General features: G+C 33.0%; 1 protein-coding gene across 1 annotated transcript in view; it reads right to left on the bottom strand.

Moving 5' to 3' along the window:
- The window catches only part of VPS13C (vacuolar protein sorting 13 homolog C), a 168,383-nt gene that overhangs the window by 96,880 nt on the left and 50,218 nt on the right, over nucleotides 1–21,285 (bottom strand). Inside the window, exons 17-26 of the mRNA XM_074327646.1 lie at nucleotides 17,730–17,906; nucleotides 12,258–12,400; nucleotides 11,208–11,400; nucleotides 9,862–9,976; nucleotides 9,061–9,197; nucleotides 7,990–8,113; nucleotides 5,466–5,583; nucleotides 2,247–2,376; nucleotides 1,064–1,142; nucleotides 240–379 (exon numbers count right to left, since the gene is read on the bottom strand). Coding sequence (XP_074183747.1) covers nucleotides 240–379; nucleotides 1,064–1,142; nucleotides 2,247–2,376; nucleotides 5,466–5,583; nucleotides 7,990–8,113; nucleotides 9,061–9,197; nucleotides 9,862–9,976; nucleotides 11,208–11,400; nucleotides 12,258–12,400; nucleotides 17,730–17,906 — 1,356 coding nt within the window. The remainder of the gene's footprint in view (nucleotides 1–239; nucleotides 380–1,063; nucleotides 1,143–2,246; nucleotides 2,377–5,465; nucleotides 5,584–7,989; nucleotides 8,114–9,060; nucleotides 9,198–9,861; nucleotides 9,977–11,207; nucleotides 11,401–12,257; nucleotides 12,401–17,729; nucleotides 17,907–21,285) is intronic.

Genomic DNA, 21,285 nt, shown 5'->3' with positions numbered 1-21,285 from the left:
TTAAGAGTCTTGAACTTTTCCAGAATAAATTAAATATACATAGATCACTTTTATATCAGCTTTTACAAAATAACCTTTCATGACTTGGAACTGTATGTGTGTGGGGGGGGGGGGGGGGGCCAAGGAAGATAGAGTACCACATTTTAAATACACTTAATCTTTGGGTCTAGCATGAGATAGTTTACAAAGATAGTGATAACAAGAATATATTTGTTTATACACAAAATAAATATGCATACCTCTTTAACTTCGAACTTTAGGAGAAGATTAATGAACTCCTCATTTGGAGCCTCTGCAACTTTTTTGTGTTCTGATCCTTTCGTACTTTTACCAGTCTCTACGTCTCCATTTTCAGCATCAAAATACTCATCATCAGAATCTAAAGGGAGAAGATATTCATTTGACTTGAGAGAATATCCATTGAAAGCTGCATAAAACACTCAAATTTAAATCTCTCAAAAGTAAAATTCACTTATTAGATATAATCTTCATATTCAGAATCAGAATATAGTTTCAATGTTTTTCTAAGGCCGCGTGACTCAACCTGACAAGTGATAAGCATAAATAAAATCAAACTGCCTTATTTTTTTTCTCCAATAGTTCTGTTTTTCACTTCAGTTAATTCATTCAATAAAACATTTAGTGGGTATTATCTATTATGTATCAGTCTGTACCAGCCTCCAAGGACACCAGAGTGACAAGGACAGACATGATCCTTGTCCTTATGAAGCTTATATCCTAGTTCCAAGTTAAATGAGTTCAGTTGGCCAGAGCTAGCGAAAAGGATCAGGTACGATAGGGGCAAAAAGTGTAGCTTATTTAAAATCTTAAGCACTGTCATTCACAAAAAGTCCTTTCAATCAAATGATCAAATGAAGAAACTTGCGCTTAAAAAAAAAAAAAAATAAGTGGTTCACAGTCACACTGTTGGTTAGTAGCACAACTAGAACTGAAACCAGTAAATTGCAATAACACTTTCAAAATTTGTTTATAATATGAAAATTTTATCTCTACATACTAATATATAGGTTTGGTTTAACAAAGAACATGTTACTTTCCTTACCTGATTCCACTGTATCTAGCAACAGTGATGGCCCAAATAAGTCTTTTGTCCTATCTGAAATAACAGGAATTGAGGATACCTAGCAAATAATATAAAAATTTTTCTTAACATACTAATCAAGCAGGATTAAATGTACATAAAAGAGACAAATTTGAAAGAGTAATAGAGGATAGAGATGGAAAACACACACACACAATACAAACTCTTCTATCAAAGTACATTATGCAATCAACTAAATAATGGTTGGTTGGAGTTTACTAATTATTAAGACTACCACCTGCAGTTATAAAGGCAGAACTATGTACAACTCTAGTAGATAAACCTATATATCATTTTGTGTCATTTAGATGCTATCTATTACAATATTAACTGTGCATCTTTATTACAAGTTCCTGGTATAAGCATTAGTTGGCTCTCTCAACTCTCATTTCAAAGTTAAGTCAAAATCTAACATTTATTTTAGGTTGTAAAAATCAATTCCAATTTAGTGATCTAGAACTCTTAAGTCTAACATGCATTTAAGTAAATTTTACAGTAATTGTTTTATTTTGCAACATTTTAAAGATTTCTATATCTCGTTTTATTTAAAACACAGTTCATAATTTTGAAAGACATAAGTTGCATAAGTTTCCTTTCATTTAGTATTCTTGTTGCCTTTACTCCCTAAAACTGATTTTCTGCTACCACTCTGAAACAGTAGTGAAAATATGCTACAATCTTTATTTGCTCAATGCCATATGCAGTTTTTTATAGAACACAACATTAAACCCCAAAAGTATACCATGTTTCCCCTAAAATAAGACCTAACTGGATAATCAGCTCTAATGCATCTTTTGCAGCAAAAATTAATATAAGAACTAGTATTATATTATTTATATTATGTCATATCATATCATATCATATCATATCATATCATATCATATCATATTATATTATAAAGACCCGGTCTTATAAGACCCGGTCTTATAGTGAAATAAGACCGGGTCTTATATTAATTTTGCTCCAAAAGATACATTAGAGCTGATTGTCCGGCTAGGTCTTATTTTTGGGGAAACACAGTATCAAATAAATGAAACTGGCCCTAAAAAATATTGAAAAATTAAATAGCTTACAGAAAGGTAAAAAAGAACTCACCATAAATACAAATGTAAAGAGATTTAGCGTTTTTATTATATCCACTTACCTGTCTCTCAGGAGACTGTACAGATGATTTCTGTGGCAAGGGTATACTGTTAATCAAACATAGCATCTCTTTCATCTTCTGATCAGAAATTCTCACATGCATCAAAGGAAGCCCTCCTGATACCTTAAATCTAAAAATACAATTCAAAGGTAAGGTTTTAAGGTCCAGCTTCTTTATATTATGGGGGGGGGGGCTAAGGGGGAGTAACTGGAGAAGAGACTACATTGTGAGGTCGAAGGTACTTTGGACATGTTTTAACCTAATGACATTAATGCCTCGTTTAGTGTGTCAGGAAATGGGAAGTTCTATGTAAGCCAAGTTTCCAGACAATTTAAACACATCCTTCGTAAGCAGCCAAACCTTCTTAAGTTAACTAATTTTTATGAAAATATTTGCAAACACAATTGTCTACATTTTAAAACCAAACACACTGTACATACTTGAACTTGCCTGGTATCAAAGATTTCTCATAAATATCAAAGGGTATCTTCCCCAACACTCTCTATCCTCACTTTGCTTTATTTCCTTTCATAGCACTTGTCAGGACTTGACATATCATATGTACACTTGTTTATTTTATGTCTCCCCTGATTAAAATATATACTCCATGAAGACATCTGCTTTACTCACTGCTGAATCACTGTTGTGCTTTCATCAGTTGCTTACTTTTTGGCAGCTGCGTCTATTCTGCTTCCCTAACTCAACCTAACTGCCTAGGTTTGTTGGTCTCAACAGCTTTGTGGCAGCTGTTTGCTGTTCATAAAGCTCTTTAAGGTTGTTGTTTATCTTTGATTTCCTAACTAAGTGCAAACAGCTCAAGCTGACAGATGCCCGATAAATGAAGAATGATTTTTCTGTATAATGCACAAACCACTAATGTTCAAAAGAGGCCAGCAGACTGTTCCTACCTCAAAAGATTGAACTTTCTGCAAAAGTACTCTGTAAGTTGAAAAGCACCATAAAAATATAAGATGCTTCTTTATTATTTCTGAAATATTAACATAAAATTTAAAGCATTACAAATAGAGGGACTGGATTAACCCTCCCACCTAAATAACTAAAAAAAATGGACAAAATATATCAAACAATGATTTCAAAGACATTGGACATCAGTCAACAAAGGACAGTTGAAATATGGGAAACAGATGAGGAAACTCCTAAAAACACTCCAGCTTACTGATTGAAGAGTTTCAAAAGGTTTGGGGTACAGTAAAGCAGTATTTCAAGGAAAATTTACAGCACTAAATGCCAATATTAGAAAACCAGAAAGGTCTCAAGTTAATGGTCTCAGCTTCTACCTTAAGAAACTAAAAAAGTATAGCAAATGAAACCCAAAGTAAGAAAAGAAAAAAAAACGGCAGTTAGAAAACACAAGACTGGTAATCAATGAAATAAAAAACAGAATAGAGGGGCCGGCCCAGTGGCTCAGACGGTTGGAGCTCCGTGCTTCTAATGCCGAAGGCTGCCAATTCGATTCCCACATGAGCCAGTGGGCTCTCAACTACAAGGTCGCCTATTCAACTCCTCGACTCCTGCAAGGCATGGTGGGCTCTGCCCTGCAACTAAGATTGAACACGGCACCTTGAGCTGAGCTGCCTCCCAGATGGCTCAGTTGGGTGGAGCGCGTTGTCTCAACCACAAGGTTGCCCCTGCAACTAACAACAGCAACTGGACCTGGAGCTGAGCTGCACCCTCCACAACTATGATTGAAAGGACAACAACTTGACTTGGGAAAAATCCTGGAAGTACACACTGTTCCCCAATAAAGTCCTGTTCCCCTTCCCCAATAAAATCTTAAAAAACAAAACAAAACAAAACAAAAAAAACAGAATAGAGAAGATAACTGAAACCAAAAGATGATTCCTTCAGAAGATCAACAAAATTGATAAACGTGTAGCTAGACTAAGGAGGAAAAAGATAGAAAAGGCACAATTACTAATATTAGGAGTGAGAGAGCATCACTACAGAATCTACATGTATTAAAAAGTAATGCAAAACTATGAACAATTTTATGACAATAAACTCAAAAACTAAGATAAGATGGACAAATTTCTTCCTTGAAGGACAAACTACCAAAGATCACTCAAAAAAAAAAGATGATCTGCATAACCCTATTATCTATTAAATAAATTGAAGTTTTAGGTTAAAAACCCCTCCAGAAAAAGAAACCTCTAGGTCCAGATGGCTTCACTGGAAGAAATAATATCAATTCTACACAACTCTTCCAGAAAATTCATTCCATGAAGCCAGTATTACCAATACTATGATTACCAAAACAAGTAAATAAAAGCAGAGACCACTATCTCTAGTATCACATAAAATTTCATAACAAAATTTAGCAAACCACATCCAAATCCAACAATATTTTAAAAGAATAATATGTCACTACCAAATGAGGTTTATCCACTAATGCAAGATTGGTTTAACATCCATCTGATAAAGATTATCAGTGAAGCACTAATACATACAACATGAATAAATTTCAAACGAATTACGCTAAATGAAAGAAGCCAAACAAAAGAACTGAAAGTGTATGATTCTACTTATACAAAATTCTGGAAATTTTTAACAAATCTCTAGTGTCAGAAAGCAGATCAACGTTGTCCAGGGATTGAGGGGAGAGGAGTTAGCAGGTAGGAATAGGAAGGAGGGAATAAAATGGCAGGACTTTGGGGGATGACGGATATGTTCATTATCTTGATTGTGGTGATGGTTTCACAGATATATAAATAAGTCAAAACGTATCAATTTGTACATTTTAAACAGATGTACCTTACTGAATGCCAATAATCCTTCAACAAGGCTGTTTTTAAGAAGGCAGCATAAATATTTCATAATTATCCACTTAACTTCAAAATTCAGTTTCTACTTTTCATTCCCTTAGATTGATTATTCTCAAGATTTTTATGGTTTCATAATCAAAACAACCTCTAATCTTTTTATATGTTTTAATTAATCAATATTAAACCTTGGATTTGATCCATTCAAAAACAGGGATAACCAATTTTTACAGAATGTTAAACGTCCAAAAACTTCTGAAATAGGAGAGGTGATATATAATTCAAATTCATATTTTCTTAAAAATACAGTTCTGCTATAAAATAATCATTATTTTTTTGGTCCTTCAGAAATCTAGCTTTGCTTTCTTAAAATCCAGTAACTGATGCAGATACATTTCACCTTGCTTATTTTATAATATAAAGAAAATTCATACATTACCTGGCCATTCTAATGTCTTTTTCTACCATTGCCTTGGCCAACTCAACATGAATATCCATGGGTTGCAAAATATGCATAGTTGATGGATGCTGGAATCGACATGTTTTCCAGTTTTCCTCTTTAAAAAAAATTTTAAAAATTAAATGACTAGTTTTTATTTATTAAATATTTTTAATTCACCAGATATTCTGTGGAAAACTATTCTAATTTATTAGAAAATAGTTAAACATATTCAATGAATGCCACCTTTTACTTCTTTCAGTATACAAGTTAACCTATTTTTTTTTAAATACATACTGACAAGATTCAAAGGCTCAAAGGCTGTGATATAAAAGTAATTCAAAATACTTATTTGGAAAATGTTTATATAACATCTTGCATTTTAAAGAAAACAGGAAAAAACAGGAATTTATTGCCTTGATTACAGAATTAGAGATCAGGGTGGGTTGTTGCAGTCAAAAAAAAAAGGAGGGGGGTGGGAAGAGGCAACCGGATGGCTCAGTTGTTTAGAGCCCAAGCTCTTTAACAACAGTGTTGCCGGTTCGATTCCCACACGAGTCAGTGAGCTGCACCCTCCACAACTAAATAGAAGACAACAAGCTGCCTCTGAGCTGCCGGCGGGCGGCCGGATGGCTCAGTTGGTTAGAGTGCGAGCTCTTAACACGTTGTGTACGGATCACGAGAATCTTCGTTTTTTTCTGAGCCACACGTTAAGGACGGATAACAAGAATTCTTGTTTTTAATGTTGACTCTTTACTTTACATATTTTATTGAATTATTTGTGTTTCATTAATATCTAACGGGCAAATGTCGTTAATGAATAAAGTCTGCATCATATGTACACTTTCTAGAATTCATTTTTTTTTTTTCTAAAAAAAATAGTGATTTTTGAATCAGATACATTTTTTCACCCATGAGAGTCATTTCACATGTTACATTCACAACAGTGGATGTACAAATAAACAGAGTTTTCCAGAACTGTAGTGATTTGTTTATAACATTTGGAACCTTAGTATCCCTTAGGCGATTTCAAATTATGTTATTTTTGGAAAAACACCAAATTATTTTATTTAACTCTTCGGTGATACCTCATGAAATACATATTGTCCCACTGCACAAAGGAAGCTGCTTTCTGCAGTATCACACCAGGAGGGATTACTAACATCATAGGTGAGTAAATCCTAAAAAATTCCATAGAAAAATAATAAATGACATAGAAGCATTTACACTTTAAAGAGAAGAGTGCATTTTAAAGTAGTTTCTTTTAAAAACCTGCCGGAACAGAGGGGTATGAGGGATTTAAACCCCGCCGTACGCAACGTGTTAACAATAAGGTTGCTGGTTCAATTCCTGCATGGGCTGGTGGGCTGCGCCCCCTTCAACTAAGATTGAAAACCACGAATGGACTTGGAGCTACGCTGTGCCCTTCACAAGTAGATTGAAGAACAATGACTTGACTTGGAGCTGATGGGCCCTGGAGAAATACACTGTTCCCCAATATTCCCCAATTAAAAAAAAGGGAAAAATATAACATAGAAAAAAGAGGTTTCTCGGGTTCCTAAATGCACACAATTAGTTCAGCACACAATTCTAAAGCAAAAATGAGTTTTATAAACCAAGATTTTATGACAAAAAACATGTTAATAATTACTTTCCTTCAAATAATATGGTCCCCAAACCAGACTTTTCAATGACTAACAGAACCACGCAGATTTAACTTACGGCAATGACTAAACATCTTTTATCACTTATAATTCAAGCAATTATTATTGAGTGCATACAAAAGAAAAGCCAATCTTAATGGTCTGTGTAGGTACTTCCCTTTAAGGAATTAATAGGCTCCATTAATGCAATGTAAGTAGAGCATTATATATTTACATTTTAATAAATCTCATCACTCCTGCTAGAGCATACACTCTATACACAGAGATTATGTCTTTTCCTCCAATGGCCCACTATAAAGTGATATACTCAAGAATACTTATCAAATACTGCTTTTAAAAACTGAAAAAGTATAAAGAACTAGCAATCTTTACTTAAGCAGTAGAAAACATGAAAGCTTTTGGAAAATAATTAAATTAACTACCTTTAAGATTTTAAGACTATATCCATACTTCTCAGATATCTACAAAAGTAGAAGATGTAATACCTACTGAAATAAAGGCTAGGCTAATATAGCAAAATCTTTAAAAATAAAGGCATCAAAGGAAAACAACACTGGGACAGAGGAATTTAATCCAATTGCAACTTCTATTTTGTGTTCTGGGCAGTTTCACAGTCACATTAGAAAAAATTAGGCAATCACTGGACTTAGATTAAAATGGTGCTATGTACCCTAATATGAATAAACAAATTTTTAATCTCTATTTGTAACTGTGACAAGGATTTGCAGTGATGGGCTCGGTTTGATTTTCTTAAGTGACCAACAGGATGTGTTCAAAACGTCCTCAGCGTCAATACACATGCACACACACAAAGCTACTCAACCTAATTTCAAGATCCTAAAAACTGAGCGACATATTACCTGCTCTTGCAAAGAGTAGTTGCACACTTTTTATTTCAACATCAAACTTATCATATGCTTTATCCATTATTTCCTCCAAAGATGAATTATTAGTCTTCTGTAAACCTTGATCTTTACTGTTAAGCTATAATGGAGAAAAAAACTTCAGTTTTTTAAACAGAAAAGAACATACATCAACATACTTTAGTTGCATTTTCTTAAAACCTAACCAAAATGAAAACACGATCATTAATGAATTCACACTTTGCTCAATTTTCTGATATTTGCAAATACTTTATTAGGAATATAAAATTTCAGCATACATCTCTATTATGTTCGGGTAATATGTTGCTCAGCACATCTGCATTAACTAGGAAAGCAGCTACATAGCCGTCTATCTCAAATAACCTGTCTAGACACGCAATTCTTCCTGACTCTCAGGAGTTATCACCACTTACGGCTCAGCTGCCCTACTACCTCTCCTAAACTCTTAACCATGAAGCAGCAGGTTTTATTCTTCCTTCTCCCCGCTACATCACTAGAATAATTAGTCCATTATAACTTATCTCCACTCTCTACTTCCTTTTTCTTCTTCTCAAAGAAAGCAAAGATCGATTCAGGACTATATTTTTGGGAATCTTTACTTTTCTCAGAGCCTTGGATTTCTAAGAGGTTCAACACCCCAAACCTTAGAGTTCTCTTATTCTACTCAGTTGCTAACAGTGGCTTAACAAACATATATTCATTTCCTGTTGTCAAAATATGTAAATTAACAAATAACACTGTGTAATTAAATTCTGGAAACCTATGAGTATTTGTAAACTAGGAGTACTTCTCTCCAATTAGGAGAAGACAGCAGTAATCCAGTCCACAACATCAAATCATCCACCATTATAAAATATTTCAGGGCTTTTTTGTTTTCTAATAGCTAAAAATATATATATATAAAATACTCAATCTAAGCTAGGCTTGACAAAATGCTAACAAGAAATAAGTCTAGGTTTAAGTGAATTTTGAGGGGAAAGAGCAAACTACACATAGCTAGCTACCAAGCTGAGCGAAAAATGGCAGACAGAAATGATATATACCTACCTGAAATGTACCAAAATCCAAAATGAGAAGATCTGACTTTTTGTGATGGAAACCTGTCTGTGGGACTATTAGATAAGAAGGTTTCAGATTTATCTTTAAATCAAGGACTTTTCGAGTTTCAATAATATGTGTAAGCCCTAAAGGAAGAAAATGAAAGATCACAGGGTCAAGTTGAAATATGTACTCACATTATTAACACAAGAATAACAATATCATTTAAAAGGTATTATAGAGGAACATTAGTTCTTCTCACAGATTACATTTTCAATTCAGTATGTAAAGTGAAATTGCATATGGTCAATGAACAACAATCAATCATATCACTGCACAGTACAGTAAACCCAACATAGCTAGTACTTTATCTAGAGATAGAATAATTTGTTATTTCTCTAGCTAAGCAACCAGATAAAGAAGGTGGCTTCAGTTCAGAGGCCATGTTGTACAAAAGTGTATATCTTATCTCCTGTATCACGCAGTATGGCGAACAGTTTAAGAACTGAGACAGAGGAATGTTTTCCATCTCAAGCTCACTCTGAGGCACAAGTTCTTAAAAGTAAGTGCAGACAGAATCATGAGAGCCCCTTGTTATTTTCTTTCTCATCTAGCCTAGTAGGTATATTTGACTTTGCTTAAGCCATGTACATGCAATGCAACTCTATTGTATAATATGGCCTGAATTTAAAACAAAAACAAAAAACAAAAACCCAGCAACCTATACTATTTTAAATACAGTATTTACATTAGAATAGACAAAATTTTGAGAATCTGATTGATGCTTATGCAGACAGGCCAATTCTTTACCTGTTGCTGTTCTCTCTTTAATTTCCTCCAGCTTCATCAATGTAGCTGATGTTATTTGCTCAAGATCTAATCCCTTATTTGATTGAAAAAATTCAACCACTGCATTAATGGTTTCCTGTAAAATAATTCAAAATATAAGCAAGTTATATAAAGCACTTTCTATTTTATAAATTTTAAACTTTCAGTTTAATTCTAAACTAGGCTTTAAACTAAGAGGTACCTCCAAAGATATTCTACCCTGCTGCATCTCCCTCTAGAGTGAGAGAGGATCTGCAAAAAGAAACAGCCCAAACAAGCTCACTAGAGAGGCAACAAATGTGTTCTTATCGTTAGAGTAACCTTAAGTATGTTGTTCTATGGTGTTGTGTTGAGTAGCAATGGATATTACTTCTAGTTTTAACACAATAAGACAGAAGGTGAGTGAAACTCCACTTCGTTATACTGAAATAGAATTCCCCTGCACTTTGAAGTTTAGAGAGGAAATAAGAAAGTTGTAGAGTCCTTACTTATAACCAAAACTTAAACTTAAAAAATCAGACATTTTGCAAGATGAGATGAGTTCTAGAGACAGGACTCACAACAATGTGTATGTACTTAACACTACTGAACTACACACTTAAAAATGTCTAAGATGGTAAATTATATGTATGTTACTACAATTTTTAAAATGTTTTTAAATCTGAGAACACGAGTTCTGAAGTTTTTATATAATGCCTTCCATCAACACCATGAATCCATTTCTAAACTATAAAGTAAAATAAGTCAGAGATCACAACAGGATGGAGCCAACCTACAAGTGATGCAATGAGTGAACCATGCCCATTCTCCAGGCTAGCTTGAGTTGAGGTAAGAGTCTGAATAACAGATGAAGCTATAGATACAGAATTTGAACCATCATTTTCAATAATATCTAAACGCTGATGTTTTTTCTCACATGAACAATATTTAAAATTCTTTCAATTACTTCTAAAGCTCTTTGAATTGGGTCTAAACATTAAAGAGAAAGGAAGAATAAGCAAATATAAACTGGAGTAGAAGTAAGTGTGTAACAACTGGGAGTAGTTGGTACAATAAACACAGAATTTTTTAACAGTGTCTCAGCTTTTTTTTAATTTGACATAAGCATAAATACAGCTTACAGATTTTTACAGTAGAAAAAATCTGTAGCACATAAAAATATCAAAATTAACTGCTAAACATGTACTGCTTTTAAAACAAGAAATTTGTGGTAGTAAACTTAGCTGCTAAGTATATAAATATTAAATATGAAAGAGAAAAAATAAGAAAACCATATGTCAGACGTATAAGATGGGTTTAATAAAGATTCACTTTCTCTTTGCACTTACAGCATCATAGATGACCTCCACAGGCTGAGACTGAATGACCAGAGTCTGGTCAGCAGGACTATTCTCTGGATTGGTTTCAAATTCAATCTTAAGCAAGGATGATGCAGTATCACCAATTGAAGCTACAAGTGATGGTATAGTATCCTGTTGTCTCAGACCTGTTATATACCAATGTTCTAATTTTGCTTCAACCCTACAATCCAGTAAGAAAAAAAGAAATGATATAAATAAGATGTTTTGTAATGGAATAGTTTAAAATACAAATTTTCCTTAAAAAAAAAACTCCACTGAGATCCAGGACCATGCTCATTACCCAGAGTTGAAGCCCAAACTCCTTAGCGTACCATTCAATTACCTACATAGTCCAGGGTTTTTCTGTTTGTCCTTTTTTGGTTTGGTTTTTGTTCTCCTTATCCACATAAAAAACCAACTTTAGCCAATTCCAGAACACTGCACAGAAGTTCTGATGACTAAGGCATGAATGCATGCAACAGTAAACTCATGGAACTCATATCCCTATTTCACGTCACCCCGAACACTCTCCTGCCTCATCCCTGCTTCTCCTAGTCCTTTCCATTCAGCTAGCCGAAGCCCCAATTATCCTAGATCAAGTTTTTCTCTTCCACAACTGAGCTTGGGCAGCATTAACTTCAAGTATTTAATTTTACAGCACCTTCTCACGAGATTTCTAATATGTTATACAGTCTTAAATTATTAACTTTTTGAGTATCTCCTCTTATCAACTACAACATAAACTTCTTTAAAAAGAAACTTACTGTTCCTACAGTATTCATAGTACCAAATCTATAAATTAAATAGTATCCAATAAATATTTATAAAGTAAAGAAGGATAGAACTAATGATGAGTTCTTCATATTATTCCACAATAAAACAAACTAAAATATAAAATGATTACCTTGACACATATACACAAAAATAAACTACATAAAAACTACTATTAACCAGCTTTTTTTAATGCTAAATGACACATTTTGGGGGCCTAAAGTCATTCAAAGAGATAAAAATTGAAATAAGTTTTTTAAAACTTACTTAAGTGCTTGTGCTCCTGGTCGCTGAGATACTTGGGTACCCAAGCCAATTATCTGAATTTTCAGTATTTCCGGAATATTTTTGTTTTCTCTTATTGTAACAGAGGTGCTTACTAACTTCAGTGTCATTATATGAGCAACATACTAACCAAAAGAATGAATGAAAATTGTTAAAGTTGAAGTAATTATTACTTTCTTTACTAATTGTTTCTTATTTAAATTTGTTGAATTATAGTGATTAAAAAAATATAGTAGGTTTTGTATCAATATGCTCACTGTAAAAAAAATTAGGAAATTCAATACAAGATTGCTTGCTCAAATAGGACATTTACAAAATCTAAAATTAAATTTCTCTTAGGTTTAATAGTAATAAAAATGAAACTTGATAAAAATATTTGTGGCATAAAGATTTAATTCAGCAGCTTTAAATAAAGCAAACTAATTCAGACCAATCCTCGGGCTCGAAAACTAGACAAAATATCACGAACATTTGCTTGGTGACTTTGGAGAGTTAACAAGACACAAAGAAAAAAAAATCCTGACCCAAAAATTGATAGGTTAAGGTTAGAGGTAGAAGAGAGAACCAGGGAGCTGATTATCACCAAACCACACAGGAAGACAACAAGAGAGGAAGCAAGGAACAAAGTATCTACAAAATAGTTGGAAAACAATCAATAAAATGGCAATAGTAAGTCCTTACCTATCAACAATTACTTTAAATGTAAATGGATTCAATTCTCCAATCAAAAGACACAGAACGGCAGAACGGATTTTAAAAAAAATAAGATACAGTGATATGCTGCCCACAAGAGACTCACTTTAGCTTTAAGGCTACACACAGAGTGAAAGGATGGGAAAATATATTTCAAACAAACAGTAAGAAAAACGATAAATAAAAATAACAGGAGTAGTATACTTATACCAGAAAATATACTTTAAATTACAAACGGTACAAAGAGATAAATAACGTCATTATATAATGATAAAGGGGTCAATCTGTCAAGAAGATGTAACAAATACTTATGCACCCATTGGAGCACCTAAATATATAATAATAGAACTAAAAAGGAGATATAAACAGCAATGTAATATTAGTTGGTGACTGTAATGGCCCACTGTCAACAACAGATAGATCATTCAGACTGAGAATCAATAAGGAAAAAATGGATTTGAACAATGCTACAGGCCAAAGGGACCTAACAGACATGCAAAGAACATTCCACCCAACTGCAGCAGAATAAACATTCTTCTCAAGCCCACATGGAACACTGTTTAGAAAAGTCATATATTAGGCCATGAAACAAATCTCAAAAAATTCAAGAAGATAAAATTATATCGAGCATATTTTCTAACCACAATGGAATGAAACTAGAACTCAACAGGAGGGAATCTACAAAATTCACAAATACCTGGAAATTAAACAATGCACTCCCCAACCACCAATGAATCAAAGAAGAAAGCAAAGGGAGAGGAAAAAAAAAAATGAAAATAAAACTACAACATACCAAAATTTATCAGATAAAACAAAAGCAGTTCTAAGAGGGAAGTTTATAGCAATAAATGCCTGCATCAAGAAAAAAGAAAGATCACAAACAAACAACCTAACTTTAGTTGTAGTTCAAGGAACTAGAAAAAGAGAACAAACCTAAGCCCAAAGTTAGAAGAAAAAAGAGAAAATAATAAAGATTAGAACAGAAATAAATGAAATGGAGAATACGAAAACAACAGAAAAAAAATTAACAGGAGTTGGAACTTTGAAAAGATAAACAAAATTGGCAAACCTTTATCTAGACTAACCAAGAAAAAAAGAGAAAAAACACACAAAAATAAAATTTTAAAATGAAAGAAGAGACATTACAACTGATACCACAAGGGACTACTACGAACACCTATCCAACAACAAATTTGACAATCTAGAAAAAAATTGGATAAATATCCAGAAACATACACTCTACCAAGACTGAATCATGAAGAAACAGAAAACCTAAGCAGACCAGTAATGAGTAAGGAGATTCAATGAGTAATCAAAAACCTCACAACAAAGAAAAGCCCATGACCAGATGCATTCACTGATGAATTCTACCAAACATTTAAAGAAGAAGTTATCCCAATCCTCCACACTGTTTAAAAAAATTGAATTGAGGGAACATTCCCAAACTCATTTTGCAAGACCAGCATTAACTTGATACCAAAGCTAGAAAAGGGCACTACCAGAAATGAAAACTACAGGCCAATATCACTGATGAATGTAAATGCAGAAATTCTCAGCAAAATACTAGCAAACCAAATTCAGCAGCACATTAAAAGGATCATACACCATCATTAAGTGGGATTCATCTCTGGGATGCCATGATGGCTCAGTATATACAAACTAACAAATGTGATACATCACATGAATAGAATGAAAGACAAAAATTACATGATCATCTCAATATACCCAGAAAAACATTTGACAAAATACAACATCCACTCATGATAAAAACTCTCTCAACAAATTGAGTATACAAAGAATGTACCTCAAAATAGTAATTGCCATATCTGACAAGCTCACAGTTAACATCATACTCAATGGTGAAAGATTAAGCTTTTCCTCTAAGATCAGGAACAAGACAAGGGTGCCCACTCTCACCACTTCTATTCAACGTAACATTGGAAGTTCTAGCCAGAGCAATGAGGCAAGAAAAAGACAGAAAAGGTATCCAAATCAGAAAGAAAGAAGTAAAAATGTCTCTACTTGCAGATGATCTGATCTTAATATGAAGAAAATATGAGACTCCAAAAATAAGTTACAACTAATAAACAAATTCAGTAAAGATAAGGCTACAAATCAATATACAAAACTCAGTTGTGTCTCTATATATTAAAAATGAATTTTCTGAAAAAGAAATAAAGAAAATCACATTTACAATAACATCAAAAATAATACTTAGGAATAAATCTAATGAAGGATGTGAAAACTATAAGACACTCATGAAAAAAACTGAAGACAAAAATACATGGAAAGCTATCCTGTGTTCATGGCTTGAAAGAATACTGTTAAAATATACATACTACCCAAAGTAATCTATAGATTCAATGCAATTCCTATGAAGATTCCAAAGGAATTTTTTATGGAAATAGAAAAAGCAGTCCTAAAATTTGTATGGAACCACAAAAGACCCCAAACAGCTAAAGCAATCTTAAGAAAGAAGAACAAAGCTGGAGGCATCACACTTCCTGATTTGAAACTATATTACAAACTTCTGGTAATCAAAACAATATGGTCCTGGAATAAAAACAGACACATAGACCAATGAAACAGAATCAAGAGCCCAGAAATAAACCCATGCATATACAGTGAACTAATATTTGACAAGGGAGACAAGAATACTCAATGAAGAAAAGACAGGCTCTTCAATACATAATACTAGAAAAACCAGATATTCATATGCAAAAGAATGAAACTAGACCCTTAGCTTAAACCACTCATAAAAATTAACTTGAAACGGATAAAAGACTTAAATGAAGGGCCTGTAACCATAAAACTCCTAGAAGAACACAGAGGGAAAGCTCCTTGACATGAGTCTTGGCAATGATATTATGTATATGACACTGAAGGCGCAAGTAACAAAAGCCAAAATAAACAGATGGGACTAAACAGATGGGACTAACAGATCAAACTAAAAAGCTTCTGCATAGGAAAAAAGAAGGGTCAAAATAAAAAGGAAACCTACAGAATGGGAGAATATATCTGCAAACCACACATATGATAAGGTGTTAATATACAAAATATACATGAAACTCATACAATTCAATAGCAAAAAAAAATCCAATTAAAAATAAGCAAAGGACCTAAATAGACATTTTTCCAAAGAGGATATTTAAATGGCCAATAGATACATGAAAAAATGCTCAACATCACTAATCAAGAGGGAAATACAAATCAAAACCACAATGAGATCTCATCTCACACCTGTTAGAATGATTATCAAAAAGACAATAAATAACAAGGCAGAGATGTGGAGAAAAGGGAACCCTTGTACACTGTTGGTACGAATGTCAACTGGTACAGTCACTATAGAAGACAATATAGATGTTCCTCAAAAAGATGAAACACAGAACTCCCATATGATCCAGCAATTCCACTTCTGGGTATAGTATATCTGAAAGAAAAAAAATCACTATCCCAAAGAGGTATGTGCACCTCCATGTTCATTGCAGCACAATTCACAATAGCCAAGACATGGAAACAACCTAAGGGTCCTTGACAGATGAACAGATAAAGAAAATGTGGTGAGATATACACAATGAAACACTGAGCCATAAAAAAGAAGGAAACCCTGCCATTTGCAACAACATGGATGAAATTTGAGGTCATTATGCTAAGTGGAAAAAGTCAGACTGAGAAATGAAACCTACAGAATGGGAGAACATATCTGCAAAATACTGTATAATCTTACTCATATGTACAATCTAAAAAGACCAGATTCACAGAAACAGAGAACAGACTGGTGGTTCCTGGGGTGAAGAGCAGGACAACGGGTGAAGGTAGTCAAAGGGTACAAACTTCCAGTTATAAGAGGAATAATTTATGTGGATGTAATGTAATGTGATATAATATAATGTAATGTAATGCATATATAAAGAATTCCTACAAACCAGTAAAAAAAGACAAGCCAATAATGAACAAGAGATTTAAAAGCCACTTCAGAAAAAAGGAGATCTAATGAACTATGACTATATGAAAAAAGTGAAACACCTCTTCAGTCACCCAGGGAATGCAAATTAAAACCACAATGAAATACCACTACACACTCACCATTTAGAATGACTAAATTTAAAAGACTGATAATGCCAAGAGTTGACAAGGATGGAGGGCAAGAAGAATCCTTATGTACTACTGATGAAAATATTTCCATATTGGAAAACTATGTAGCAGAATCTATTAAAATTAAATATACTCATACACTATGACACAGCAATTCCACTCCTTACAATATACTTAACAGAATATATTACATATACCCACTAAAAGACATTTACAAAAAGTTAATAGCAGTATAACAGCCAAGAAATAGAAACAACACAAATGCCCATCAACAAAAGTATGAATAAATAAGTTGTGGTATTTTCAAATTAAAATACCTACACAACAATGAAAATGGGCAAAATACATATAGTGAAAGAACAGGGATGGATCTCACAACTATGCCATATCTATAACAAGATCTATATCCTAACCTTGAAGTGATTACATAGCTATTCCCTTGTGATAAATCAAAAGAGTAACATTTTGGTTTTCTGAATTTCAACTTTTTAAATTTCACACACATGATTTTTCTCAAAAAAAAAAAAAATCCAAGGTTTGTTTTAATTTCATAAACAGAAATGTGGCAGCCTGATGTATTTACTTATATGTTTACTACACTTGGCTGCTTTTATTTCAAAAGTATTATGAAACAAAATTCAACTAACGGGCTAAAATGTAATTTACAAAGTTTTTTCTTATTAGTGTACAATAAATTATGACTTGGAACTTACTTTCAGGAATCAAACATTCTTCATCTTTTTTTTTACATTCCTTCTTACCCCAAAACCCACTAAACCAGCCTCCACGTTTCTCGCCTGTGTCAGTAGACTTTTTCCTTAATTTTTGCCCAGACCGAATCACCTAAAAAATCAAAATCAAAATATTTAATTCAATAGTAAATTCCCTCTTCATTTTTAGGTGTAGCCAGGTAAGAACAATGGTTAACTTTTTTTAACACTACATTAGGTTGAAAACAGTCAAGAAAGCCAGCTCCTTCTGAAATGACGTTCAATGTGATGTGGTTAATGTAGTCTCACTATTAATTTACTTTCCACACCTACTAACAGCATTTTGCTGCATTTTGTCAGGAATATAGTTAAGGGTTCAAGAGAAATTCTCAGCCACACACATTTTGAGTCCATTTCAGAGTTAGGTACAATATTATCAATTTAAATGCTGGTGTGTTCATCTTTACCCGTCAGATACTTTTTAAATGGAATTAATCCCATTGTGTCCTATAATTATAGAAGTTTTAAGGGTTGAAATGTTAATGAGAAGAGGCACTCAAAATAAGAAACAATGTAAGAAATAATAAATATTTGAAAATGGTTTCAAAAAATGTCAAAGGAGCATTTGGATTCAGGCTATCGTTTCCCCAAAAATAAGACCTAGCCGGACAATTAGCTCTAATGTGTCTTTTGGAGCAAAAATTAATATAAGACCCGGTCTTACAGTAAAACAAGACAGGGTATTAAATTATATTATATCATATTATATCGTATCGTATCATATCATATCATATTATATTAAGACTGGGTCTTAGTATTAAAATAATTATTAATTAATATAAGACCGGGTCTTATATTAATTTTTGCTCCAAAAGACGCATGAGAGCTGATTGTCTGGCTAGGTCTTATTTTCAGGGAAACACGGTACAGATATACTGTTTCCCCGAAAATAAGACCTAACTGGAAAATAAGCACTAGCATGATTTTTCAGGATGATGTCCCCTGAACATAAGCCCTAATGTGTATTGGAGCAAAAATTAATATAAGACCCAGTCTTATTTTCAAGGAAACACAGTAGTTCAACAGTAGATATGAATCTTTAGGATAAAGATAACATGCAACCTTTGAAAAGGGTTCTACCTTTCAAAAATAGTAGTGATGAAAAAGCACTATTACACCATTGGTAATTGAGGAGACTATGGTAGCGCTTGAGAATGTAAAAACTAAGTACAGAGAAAATGTAAAATTTTTGTTACAGGCCATAGATTAATGAATACATTCAAGCCCTGTTTGAAACTGCAAACTAGAAGTGAATGACAAATCAGCTATTGTGGGTACCATAGTTCAGTGGTATTCAACCCTTGGCTGCACTTAAGAATCATCAGGAAGTTTAAAAAAAAAAAAAATTAAATCAAATCTTGAGTGAGTGAACTCCAGGCACCAGTATATTTTTAAATTCCCTAGGTGATTCTAACGTGCAGCCAGGATCAGAACTACTGAGATGAGTACACAAGCGTTTCCTCAACAGCAGCAGAGGTCGCCAAACAGGGAGTTCAACTGCCTCAACAATTTCACAAGTAGATGAAACTAAGCTGCTTTGGAAAAGACACACAATTAAATGTATATCATCTGGGGTTGTAAGCTTTGAAGAGCTTACTAACAATTATTTTAGGTAAAATGAAAACAGAGACTGAAAGGTCAAACCTCTCGGAGATACTGGACTTAGCAGATAAATTTATGAACAGTTCTTTATAAATCTAAATACTGAACAGCCGTATGGTATTTGAGTACTTTATTAAAATCTTTTTAACTAAACTATGTGAAAAGGGCCAGCACTAAATTTTTAAAAATTGTTACCATCTTTTTTATCGCCTATAAAAATTTTACTTTGTGATAATAGATCATATATACATATGATATATGATCTACATGTATATACTTTTAAAGTTTAAGGAAAAACATTTTTATTTTGAAAAATAAAATAATTTAATCATTAAGGATTCAAAAAATGTTAATAAGAGATATGATAATGTAGTGACCAACTCCAACATTCAACTTTCTTCCTCCCAAATCTCTATTTAAATCTCTAAAAATAACTTTAAAAAAAGATAAAGCCACTATCAGCACTTAAATCCTGTTAAAAGGTGTGATCAGCATGTCACTAATTTCAAGGAAATTCAAAGTAAACTGGAAAACTTGGAAAGACAATAAAGACAAAAGATAGAAATAAAATAATTAGCACACAAAAATAATAATTTCAAACAGTGATCAAGGCTATAAAGAAAACGAAGTAAAAAAATAATTGAAAAAACTTTCCAATATGTTGACAATTATCACTTAAAAACACATTTTAAAATGAGAGCTGACATAGAACTATACACACACATCACACCAAGTCTAATTCTTGGTTTCAATATTATATTATAATTATGTCAGATGTAACCACTGAAGGAAACTGAGTGAAGGGTACACGAAACCACCGTGAACTATATTTGCAATTTCCTGTAACTCTATAATTAATTCAAAATTACATACATATATATATATATATATATATATATATATCATGTCTCCCTGAAAATAAGACCTAGCCGGACAATCAGCTCTAATGCGTCTTTTGGAGCAAAAATTAACCTAAGACCCGGTCTTATTTTACTATAAGACCCGGTCTTACTTTGCTATAATACCCAGTCTTATACAATATAATATAATATAAGATAGGGTCTTATATTAATTTGTGCTCCAAAAGACGCATTAGAGCTGATTGCCCGGCTAGGTCTTATTTTCGGAGAAACACGGTTAACTAAAAACAAATCTTAAAATATATAAAAAATCTAATATGAAGGAGATACAGAACTTTCCCTTTTTCCTACGTACCTCTCTGTTGCCTGATTTCTTTCCCTGTCCCAGAGTCAATGGTAAATACCTTCAGCCAATTCTCTGCCTATATTTTAAACTCTCTGGCCCTGTGGATTTTCCATTATAATGAAAAAACATCAGTCTTGAATGAATAGAACAGCTTTCTCTTCATCTACACCCACTCTTCTTTGTTCACAGAATCCAATAATTAATCGCTTTCTTCAATTTTTAAGCAGCTGATAACCAGTATTATATTTTAAAAACCCAATTAAACTGAAGCAAATTTAAGGAGGGCTGAAAATTATCTGTTTCTTCCAGAAAATCATTCCTCTAACTCATAGGAACACTCCACAGCACTAGCCAATACCTTTTAAAATAATCATATGCTCTGACCCAACAACTGCACCATGGGGAATTTGTTCTTAGGAAATAGAGATGTTTCAGAAAATGTATATTCATTGCAGTGCCACTTATAATTAAATATAACCAATGGCAAATAGTGAAGCAAATTCTGGCATATGCAGCAAATTGAATAATATTCAGCTATTTAAAATTATGTTGGGTAAAGGATTCTAAGGAACACTGTAATGAATGTAACATAGAACATTATAATACATTTTTTTAAAAAGAAAGAAAAGCAAGTTACAAAGCCT

This window comes from Rhinolophus sinicus, linkage group LG03, assembly GCF_036562045.2.
Source record: "Rhinolophus sinicus isolate RSC01 linkage group LG03, ASM3656204v1, whole genome shotgun sequence".
Lineage (NCBI taxonomy): Eukaryota > Metazoa > Chordata > Mammalia > Chiroptera > Rhinolophidae > Rhinolophus > Rhinolophus sinicus.
The sequence above is the reverse complement of the archived record's forward strand: the minus strand, read 5'-3'. Positions and strand labels throughout refer to the sequence as shown.